Source organism: Aureococcus anophagefferens (genome assembly GCF_000186865.1).
Source record: "Aureococcus anophagefferens unplaced genomic scaffold AURANscaffold_49, whole genome shotgun sequence".
Classification (NCBI taxonomy): domain Eukaryota; class Pelagophyceae; order Pelagomonadales; family Pelagomonadaceae; genus Aureococcus; species Aureococcus anophagefferens.
The window spans coordinates 36,555-47,275 of NW_008705603.1; the positions used below are offsets into that span (position 1 = coordinate 36,555).

At 59.2% G+C, this 10,721-nt stretch overlaps 2 protein-coding genes across 2 annotated transcripts in view; both read right to left on the minus strand.

The window, feature by feature from the left end:
• Positions 1–756, minus strand: part of AURANDRAFT_67739 (hypothetical protein) — a gene marked incomplete at both ends in the record, with an annotated part of 1,413 nt that extends 657 nt beyond the window's left edge. The window contains one exon of the mRNA XM_009043310.1: positions 116–756. Coding sequence (XP_009041558.1) covers positions 116–756 — 641 coding nt within the window. The remainder of the gene's footprint in view (positions 1–115) is intronic.
• Positions 757–5,841: 5,085 nt separating this feature from the next.
• Positions 5,842–6,704, minus strand: AURANDRAFT_59584 (hypothetical protein; the record flags this gene model as incomplete). Its single annotated transcript, XM_009043309.1, has 3 exons — positions 5,842–6,129; positions 6,152–6,268; positions 6,414–6,704. The coding sequence occupies 3 exons, from the start codon at positions 6,702–6,704 to the stop codon at positions 5,842–5,844; spliced, it is 696 nt and encodes a 231-aa protein (XP_009041557.1).
• Between the last annotated feature and the right edge of the window lie 4,017 nt (positions 6,705–10,721).

Below are 10,721 nucleotides of genomic sequence, written 5' to 3' on the forward strand. Positions count from 1 at the left end.
TCTCTCAGAGCGGTCTCGAGGCACGGATAGGTTGTTTGGAACGAGCGCGCGCGGCGGCACACTCAAGTCGAAGCGACGTTGAATCACGGCCCCGCGCGCCACTTCGTCGGTATACAAGGCGTCGAAGTAGTCGCCCGTCCGGAGATGCGCCGCGTCGTAGGCCGCGCCGAGCTTGTCCACGATCATCTTCGCCCGGGTGATCAGGCGGCTGTTGACGGTCAGCACGTTGGGGTTGAGCTCTCGGTCGTCCTTCATCTTCGAGAGGACCCACCGCTTCGGAGAACTCAGGCTCATGTGGTACATGGTCTTGTCAACGGGGACCTCGACGACCACGTTTTTCGGCGGATCGAGCAGGAAGTCTTCGCAGGTGGCCACGTCGCCGCATCGCGCCGCGTCGTCGCGGATCCGCGTGGGCCACCGCTTCCGGTGGTCCTCGAAGTAGCGCTGCGACACCCACGGCACGCGCAGCGAGTCGCAGGTGAAGACGCGGCAGGTCTTCGTCGGGAAGGGGTCGCCGGCGTCGTGGGGTGGGATCGTGTCCGGGACGACGAGGGTCCGGTTCAGCAGGATGGCCATGAGGCGCGCGTTCTCCAGCGCGATGCGCTGGTTGTTAAGGCCCTCGGTCTCGTTGTAGGTGAGGTACCGGTTGTTTCCGGGCCCGCGGCGCTCGTTGTGGCTGGTGTGGCTGCCGTGGATGACGTGCCACTTCGCGTGCGCGCACGCTGCGAGGGCGATTAAGAGCGGATGCCACCCCATAAAAAAAAACTACAGGAGCTGGTGGGGCACGGCCGGAAGTTAAATAAAAATATCTTGAAGCAATTAATTTGTTTGAGGAGTTAAATGACGATTTCGTAGCAAATCGTGAAAGATTTACCAAAACTCTCTCTCTCCAGCCAGCAAATCGAGCGGATTTGCCGCCCGGGCACGAAAGACAAATTGTCTTACGCGCGTTGGTCGCCCGCGCACCACGCCCGTGTCAGCCCGGAGGCTCGTAGGGGCGCATCTGCTGACCCCAGACGACATCGCTTGCCCGAAGGGCCTCCTGGGACCAGCCGAGAGTGGGATGACGCCTCGTGAGGCCCGCCGCGCCGGCGTCGACTCGACCCCTCGGCTTGCCCCGGCGTAAGCATACGTGTCTGGAGTCTGAGACGGACCCCCCGGCCGGCGCAAAATTATATCAAGACGGACTCCGCTCGGCTGGGACCGCCCCCCGTAAGAATATCAAGACGACCTCACCAGCGCAAAATTATATCACCGGCAGCCAATTTGCTCAGGCTGCGAGGGCTCGCCATTCGGGTCCCAGACACTTTGGCGACACGCTTTTACAGGAACCGGCCAACCAAATTTGATTCTAACCAATTTTGATCCACCTGTGGCTAGGATCGCACTAGACTCGGCCGGTTGGATCAAATTTGGTTGGACGGTTCCTGAATAGCGCAGGCGGTTGTTCTCGTAGTTTGTATTGCCGGTGCAAGCATAGAGACATGTTTTTTGTCAAGCGTAGCACTCTCTGCGTGTTCCTCGCGGTGTCTTACATCCTACTTACAGAAGCGCTGCACACAAGTTATGTGTTTATTGCGAAAGACGGTATTCCATTGGCATCGATATGGGAATCATATTTTTCTGAATGCGCGCCGGGCAGTTACTCAGTAACCGTTTACTCAGGAATGCATAGAACACAATTTGGCAGCAGTTTTTTTGACGGCACTTCCATTCCTGGCCCAGTCGAAAACCCTGCACGCACACAATGGTCGCTGTACACCGCCATGGTAGTTTTGATGCAACACGCGCTGTTAAAAAATAACGATACCGACTTTGTGCAGTTTTTGTCCGACAGCTGTATTCCAACCCAACCATGCAGCAATTTCCATAATTTCTTGACTTCTAAAAACGCACGTCACGTCAGCTACGTTCAGTCTTTTCTTGCAAAATCTAACGATTTACGAACTCCGTATGCGTTTGAAAAACAGCCTTTTTTACGAGGGTCACAATGGGTTACCCTTTCTGCTTTGCACGCACGGTACCTTGCGGTGCAAAACCAGACATCATTGGAATCAAAGTACAACGAATGTCCTCGCCGTAAGAAATCTACTCTTGGATGTACACCTGATGAAACTGTTGTCCAAAATGAGCTTATTGGAGAGTTCGGCAGTGAACACATTACAAGTGCAAGCCTGACGTACTCTGATTTTTCTAATCACAATAGAACGGGACACCCGAGGGCATTCACCGAAACAAATGATGCTATAGCAGGTATAAATTTGGCACAAAACCATCACAAATTTTTCGCTCGGAAGTTTACAGAATTATCGAAGACAACATTATGGTCTTTAAAAAGAGAAATATCGGTCTTTAAAAAGCCGTCATTATTTGGGTTCACTGTGCTGCGCGCTGATAATGTGTCATTCTGCTCTTTTCCAAAAGGCGGTTCCTCAATGATACGAACTGTCGTGGCGCGTCAAGCTGGTGTATTAGGCATTCCTTTGCCAAGCACCAATCAAGCCCGTCCTGAAGTGGCTGACACACCCTGTAATTATGGGTGGGGCACTGAGAGAGACTTGCAGTTACAGTTGAGTGGTGTCACACGTCAATATGATGCGTCAGTCCACAATGTTTTGACCATACGCGATCCGTGGAAACGCGCAGTAAGTGCATGGGCTGATCAGATGCATCGAGGGCACTTTCGTAAAGAAAATTACACTGTTACGAGTGTTAACTCATTTTTGCATTACCTACACAACATAAACCGCAGTCGTTTCCGATTTCACACGGATACGGCCACCAAGCATACATGTGTGTCTCAGCCGGGCGCTCGCTGGGACAGCATCATTGACATAGATTCTCAAACGAGTTTTGAGACCACGGCAAGAAAATCGCCAACTCTGACAAAAATGCTCAATGAAGGATGGGGAAAATGCACTGGTGGTTCCCCAGAGATATATTCACGCGGAACTATTGCGCCGCATAAGACCAGTTCTACGCTGAAAGATACACTTTGTACGCATCATACGCTTGCCGCCGTGTGCCAAGGCTTTAAAGATGATTACAACTTGTACGCGCGACTAGGCCACAACTACGCGTGTGCTTGTGGAGATATACAACTATGAAACAACGTATATATAGCTCCAGTGGTCAGGTTATCACATTAGTTTTATTTTTCTCATTTTGTCATCGATTATAAAGTAGCGGTTTAGCGCCTGTGCCATCAAGCTTAGGTGAATATCCTGCCCACCACCTTTCAAGTGCTTCGGGTGTAATTTCTTCCCATGAATCGGCAAGGACTATTGGAAATCCGTACGCTCGCAGATCCTCAAGCATGAATAGCGTTTTGTGATCGGCAGCGTTAGCATTGCCCCGCTTTCAGAAACTTGGGCGACTGTATTGAATTGCCCCGTTGGCACGATGAGAAATTGCCGAAAAATTTGGTGCGCGGCGACCGGCGCTTCAGCTTGCTGCTCCTCGACGAGGCCTCTGTGGTGGCTCACGGCCTCGTGACGCTCACGTAGGGGGTGTTCGATGGCCAGGCGGCACACGGTGCAGTGGTAATGATTAGCGGGAAATGCGGCCGTCGCTCGTCCGCTCTACTTAGGAGCCGTCCATGCCCGTCCGACCATTCAATCACTAGTCCAACAATAATTATTGAAGGATTTTATGCCAGTGGTGACTGTGCTCAGGAAGTGGTGCTGTCAAGCTTGCTCTGCAACAAAAATCTGGAGCAGCACCTTCGCCCTGACCTTGGCCCACTGAAGGTTTGAGAGAGTGGGAGCCCCTATGGAGAGCGTCATGGGAGACGCGCCGCACCGGCAAGGGCGCCCCTTCAAGGTCGCCCAGCACGAGATCATCGTCGACGACGTGCGCTACGTGTACACGTGCAACAAGCCCGTGTCGAGGAACCAGTGGCAGGTCAAATTCCGCGGTGGCAAATGGCTTGACTGCTACATCAAGAATGGCCAGACCGACGGATGTCAGCTGCATAAGCCCGAGCAGGAGCAGAAGAGCGCTATGCTACTTCTGCCTCTGCTGGCTGTACCCTCCCTCAGTTCGCTGTCTGTGATAACCCTATAACCCGAGATGCACCCTAGCCGATGTCTGTGAGACTTGAAACTGGACTAGAGTGTATCAAGGGAAGGAAGGTGGATACTAGCAGGAGAAGCAGTAGGAGCCTAGTGGGTAAGGTGCACTACAGTTCACTGAGATGAGGCTATCTCTCTATCGATGTCGCTGAGCTCTTCGCCACCACGCTGTCCATCAAGAGCGGCGGATTCGCAAAGTTCAGGTGTTCCGCGAAGGCGCCGCGGCCGCTCGTGTGCCAGGGCAGGCCGATGGTCGCTAGCGCCTCGCGCCTCTTGAGGCACTAGATGACGTGCCGCGCGCCGGGGACCCAGGGCCACAGTGCGGAGAGCGCGCTGATCAAATTCTTCGCGTAGCGCCACATCAGCGGCTCGACGCCGCCGCGGGCGCCGCGGCGCAGCAGCAGGCCCTCGAACTTGTGCATGAGCCAGAGCACGGGGCAGGTCAGGCCTGCGCGGAAGGCCCGGGCCTCCTGCAGCGCGACGATCTGCAGGTCGCTCGGCGCCTCGCGCTCGAGTTTGGCGGTTTCAAACTTGACGCGGTCCCGGCAGCGGTCGACGCGCCCGAAGTTCCAGGCGCCGGAGAAGGGGATTAACCACAGGTTGTAGCTGATGACGTTGATGCGGCGCGGGAGCGGCGACGCCATGATGGCTTTCTGACGCTCTCTCTCAGAGAGTCTAGCGCCGCGGGTCCACGCCCAACTTCTCCGCCGCCTTGAGGAACGGCTTCCCGTGTTCGACGTCGCGGACATGGCGCGCATCGTCTTCTCGAAGGACGAGCGCGGCGTCGACGAGCGCGCGCGCCGAGAATCTCCTGGAGCCGCGCCGCATGCTCGTCCACGTCTCGGACGCCGAGCGCCTCGAGGATCGCCGTGGACCACGCGTTGGGCCGCGCGCCGATGACCGACGCTCCAGGTGAGGTCGTCGACGCCTAGCGCCTCGAGCGGGCCGCGCGGGAGCTCGTCGTCCAGGAGCGTGCCCTCGATCGAAGATTACCGCAGCGATTCCAACCTTGTCCGGTCTCGGCGCCGGCGCGGCTGCCTCTTGTCGTCGTCCCAAACTTGGACGCGCGTCCGTCGTCGTGCTGCGTCGCCGCAATGGAGCTCATTTCAGACGGCTGCGACATCGCAACTGCTGCCGCCAGGAAGTAAACAAATAAATAAATCGAACTAAATACACCCAGAATCTGCGTTCAAGAGACTCATAGTTTCCGTCCACGTGGCCTTTCGTATTAACATATCCCGCTGGCGCACCCATAGATTGTTGAGCTCGGCGGCCGATGTGGTCCGACAGCGTCTCTCGAGATGAGATTAAGCGGGAGTTAGTCGGTGATGAGGAAGCGGAAGAAGTCCAGAATCAGCTAGCCAGTGGAAACCAGGGTACTAATAGCCTACTAGTAGCTAGTTCCCTCTACAGATCGTGCATGCCTCGAGCACCTCGAGCAGAAGGTAAAAAGAAAATAACTATACGGATTTTGTGTGCTGCGCAATGCACCTCTTGATCTCGGGAATTCGAGCCGGCTGTTGTATAGCTCTCATTGGGCTCTTAAGCCAGCTAAGAGAGAAAGACAGGGAAATGAGGAAAAGGAAGGAGGGGCCCCATCCGATTTACAGCTCACAAAGTTCAAACAACAATGCATTCCGCTCTCGCATCTGCCAGAGATAGCGAAATGCCAGAGGAAAAGGAGAATGCCCCACAGTGACTCAGCGTGTTGTGAACGGAGCCATATCATCCAGAATGGGACCCAGCGGAGAACAGGCGCGTTCCGTGGTCACCAGGGGACTGGAGCGCCGTCGGTGCCGAAGAAGGTCCCGGAGTTTGTGAGGCTCAGGTCGTCGACGATGCGCGCGTAGAGGCCGCGCGCGCTGGCCTCGGCGGTGACGTCGCCCTTGTCGCCATTCATGGGCGTCGCGACGTAGCCGGGGACGAGGAGGGCGACGGCGACGCCGCGGGCCTTGAGGTCGACGGCCATGGACTTGCCCGCGGCGTTGAGCGCGGACTTGGACATGCGGTAGGCGTAGATCCCGCCCGTCGCGGTGTTGCTCGCGATGCTGCCGAGCTTGGACGAGATGTGAGCGGACCTTGCCCCCCGGCATTTTGAGGAGGTCACGGCTCAGGACCGCCTGGGTCACGCGGATTGGCCCGACGGCGTTGATTGCGAAGACCTGTTCCACGAGTTTGAGGTCTAGGCCGCCGAGCTGCATGGGCTCCGTCGCTCCCGGGAACGTCTCCATCGCCAGCTGCCACGTCGCGACCTACGAAACGCCGGTCGCCGCGCGGGCGCGCGCGGGGCGACGACCGCACAAGAGGCGGACGCCGCGCGCGCGCGCCCGCGGCGTTCACTAGGATGTCGAGGACGACGCCCTCGGCTTTGAGCGAGTCGAAGAAGGCGTCCACCTTGGCGTCGTCGAGGACGTCGAGGCCGAGGACGATGCGCGCGCGCGACTCGAGCCGCTCCTCAACGATGCGCTCGTGGACGTGCGCGGACCGCCCGCGGCAGGCGACGATCACGTCATGGCCCGCCGCGGCGAACTTGATCGCGAGCTCCGATCCGATGCCGCCGTTACCGCCCGTGATGAGCACCGTCAACGCCACGCACCGCTCGAGCCACGCGAGGACAAGGATCACGTTCATCTCTTCGCTCAGCTCGCAATCTTTATTCGCTAAGGGCAAGAGGGTGGCAGTGCAACTCGATTGGACGTGCCATCGTTTTTCAAATACATTGAACTAGCATCTCAAGATACTTTTGAACATCATTGTTGGACGAAGCGTTGGAAAGTTTATGTATCAGTCTCACTCTGATCTGGGTTATGCTCCCGCTTTCGCGCTGTGAGCCACCGCGCTACACCTGCTAGCTGTGCGCAGCTACACCGCTGCAGACCTGCGCGCAGAGCGCGCCGGCTGCAGCAGATCCACCGCTCGCGAGCGGCGGATAGCCCCTGGAACCAGAGCGCGCGCCGCCGCAGAGCCCGGCGCCGCGCCGCGCTCCGGTCCAGGCTCCACCAGCGCCCGCGCGGCTCGCGCGCGGCGCAGCGGCGAGGACACCGGCGCCTCGCCTTCCTACAATGCCGCCGCGGACCCGCGCGGGCGCCGCCGGCGGCGACGACGATCCGGAGCCGACGCTCTTGAGCATCGTCGAGCTGAACAAGCTCTTCAAGGAAGCTAGTAAACTATCCTAACTTTCTAAGCTAAATAAGACTGCTGGCTGTGGTGGTCCTCTGGGCGCGCGGGACCTGGGCTGCGGCCGGGCCCACTCTCGGCCGCTCAGATGCGTCCTGCGGATAGATCGATTGATGTTTGATGGATGCCAGTGTCTGAATGGGATACCAGAATGGGATACCACATTGTTGCTGAAAGCTTCTATTCTAGAGAGCGAGCCTGACGAGTAGAACAGTACGTTTCACCACCCCGAGTAATTCCTCGGTAGGGAACCACCGCTCAATCTTGGGCCGGTCGCGAAATTATACTGTGAATGAACGGCTTGAGCGGCCCAAGATTGAGCGGACCGTATAAAATAAACTGCGAGCCATCCAATCGTGAACGGTCGGCCCAAATTGTATCGGCGGCCCAAATTACAGCGGTGGTTCCCTATACGAGTCATAGCCAGCGCTCGTGGCAGCAACCTCTATATCACCTGCACATAAGGAGCGCGTGTCGAAAGGGCTGAGACAATAAATAATAAACAGCAGCTTATTCTCGCTCTCTCCTTCGGGTGCTACTTTCCTAGCTAATCAGAGATTACCTGTACCATGCGATGGATGCGCTGGTTCTTCTTGGTCTTAGGCTCGGCGCTGGTGACAGAGCTGGTTCCAAAGCTGAGCGAAGTCGCGCCATCGGTCCGCCTGGGCACGATGGAGGTTTCTGGTCGGACGCGCGGCGGCGCGACGGGGCGCCACGGATCCATGTTTCGAGTGCGCGTAGAACACGGTGTGGGCCGCGCACGCGGTCGCCGACTCGACGCCGGCGAGTCGCACGTCTCGGAGCGCGACCGCAAGCACGTAGCGGCGCTCGAAAAAACCTGGCTGCAGCTATGGAACGAGGAAACGAGGGCTGGTCGCGGCGCACTAAATGTTTCGTCGCTGTTCGTCCGTTTCGGTGAGGCGTATCGGGACCTGGGCCTGCGGGGCGTGACGCGCGTCGTGTATCGGCAGTACCCGGGGCAGCTAGATTGGGGCCTCGGGCCGCACCATCTCCTCGGCATCTGGGCGGTCCATCAGCTGAAAAACTGGGCCGTGAGTGATATCCTCGACGTCTTACCGCGATGATTCCTTTGGCTCCTCGATCCACGGAGCAGTGTGGACTTGGAGCCTGCGCCATCGCGCGCACGTGAGCGGGCGATCGTTCTGGCCGGTCCTTCTCCGGGATTTGGGGCTCGAGTCGAAAATGCGTTTTTCTCACCAACTCAAAGAGCTTTCTCTACAAGACGTGCCACGGAGCGGGACACGCGGCGTTCCTTCTCGCCGCGACCCGGACTCTCGGATGGCCAAAGTACAACCCAGAGATGTGGCTACCCCCGCGGCCCATCTTGCTGATCGATCCGGATGTGTTCCATCGGTTCGTCCTCGCGACTTGCGCGAGGGCCCCGACGGCGTCGCACGCGGACGCGTGCGCGTCGGGCGCCTACCATTCGTATTTCTCGTGGTCCGCGCCGCGGTTTGGCGGGGTTATTCCGTGGTACACGCCCTGCGCCGACGCGCCGTTTGGTTTCGCCAACGTGTGCTTCGTCATGCTCAGGCTCGTCTCGGACAATTTAAGGAACGTCCCCGCGACCGAGGACGCGAGGCGCTGCGACCACGGCGAGGACCAAGCGACCCAGCTTGCGTGTATCTACGGCCTCGCGCACCGGCCGACCAGAAACGCCTCGGAGCTGTGCGACCTCTCCCGTTTGAGCGGCGACCGCCTGCTCTCGTGCGTGAACGGATCCGTCGACGCGACTTTCGGAAGCATGTTCCCGCTAAACACGCGGGAGGCTTTTTGCGAACCGCTCGGTCAGTTGAAAGACGTCTGTGTGCGCCGAAGCCTCGTCTACTGCAATTCGTTCGGCGCCTGTCGCGCCTGACGACCCGAATCCTGGGCGCTGGCGTGGTGTTTGACTCTGGCGCAAGCACACACCAGCATTCGGGAAAGCATCTTTATACCCTTAAACAGTGATTAAACAGCCGGGGTTCCTAGGTATCGGCCTTGGATGTCGAGTCTCGACAAAAAGATCGACTGACTTCGGGCGACGAGCCGTGCCGCGCCGGCGCCCAGGGCTCGTTGCCCGCCCTTTTCGAGTCGGGCAACCCGCGCGCGCACGGCCTCGGCTCTCGGGGGGCGTGCGAGGCCCGGCCTCGCGATTCATCGTGAAGGCGTCGCCGACGAGGAACCGCCTTCGTCGCGCCGCCGAGCCCCGCGCGCCCCCGACGCTCTCCCGAGCCGCGCCCCGCTCCTCGCGCTCCGCGACCGAGACCATTACCCTCATGCCCCCCTCACAGGCATTCGCGCCATACCAGTTACGCAGCTCACGCGAAGATGAACCCGTACTTGCTCCTCGCGCTCGGCGTCGTCGCGACTTCGGGACCGTCCGCGGAGCTCTCCACGGCGTGGACCCCTGTGGGGCGCCGGCGACGGGACGCCCGCGTGGCCCAAAGGACCCCGGGGATTTCAGATTGGAGCAAGAAATTGCGGGAGAACTACGACGTCGTGTCGGCGAGCGACCACGAGTGGTGCACGCTCACGCGCTACAACTGGGCGTGCGTCGGCGACGCGTACGCGGCGGTGCTCAATCGCACGCGCCCCTACCGGCCCTGGCGCTTCCAGCTCGCCAACCTCCCGCTGGGCACGCGCGTCTTCGCGGACGGGAACTCGTACCTCGCGGAGCGGATGACGACGCTGCTCTGCGGCTGTCATTCCACCGACGTCTTCAAGTTCGACGTCACGGTAGTGTAAGCGAAATTGAGCCCCAGGAACTTCACATCGAGGTCGTTGTAGAGCCACTTCATCCGCAGCGCCGGGTGGAGGAGCGGCGCCATCGCCGCCGTCGCGTTGGCCCAGGCTCGGGCTGAAACTTCCTCGCGGAAGGCGTCGGGCGTCGCGGACCGCACTTTCGCTCGCGGGGTGCCGGGTCGGTTCGGGCCCGGGAGCCGGTGGTGCTGCTCGTCCTTCTTCATGGACGCGGCCGACGTCCGGTGGATGACGCCGAGCATGACGTCGGGCTCGAGGCTGACCCCCAGGAACGACGCGAGCCGGTAGTACTCGTCGACGGGGTTCGCGGCGAGATCCTCGTAGAACAAAATCAGGCTCGGGTGCGTCCGCCGGACCAACTCGTCGTGCCAGTAGTAGCGGAGCGACACGAGCGCGGCGCACTTCGGCACCGTTTCGATTATGTAGTCCTCGGAGGCTTTCCCTTGCGACGTCAGGTTGACACGTTCGTTGTAATGAGCCCAGCTGACGACAACGGCGCGCGGGTCCCGCAGGATGAGCACGTAGCGCGCGTTGACCGGGAGCGGCCCGAGGAACGCGGGCGGCACGCAGGCCTCGGACCCAATGGTGATGCCGTCATCGACGCAACGTTTCAAGAACGCATCGAAAGACCGTTCTATAGCGACATGAACCGCAATCGCCTTGCTCATGGCGCCCGGCAGCCTATGCTTCTCGTTAGAAACAAGTATT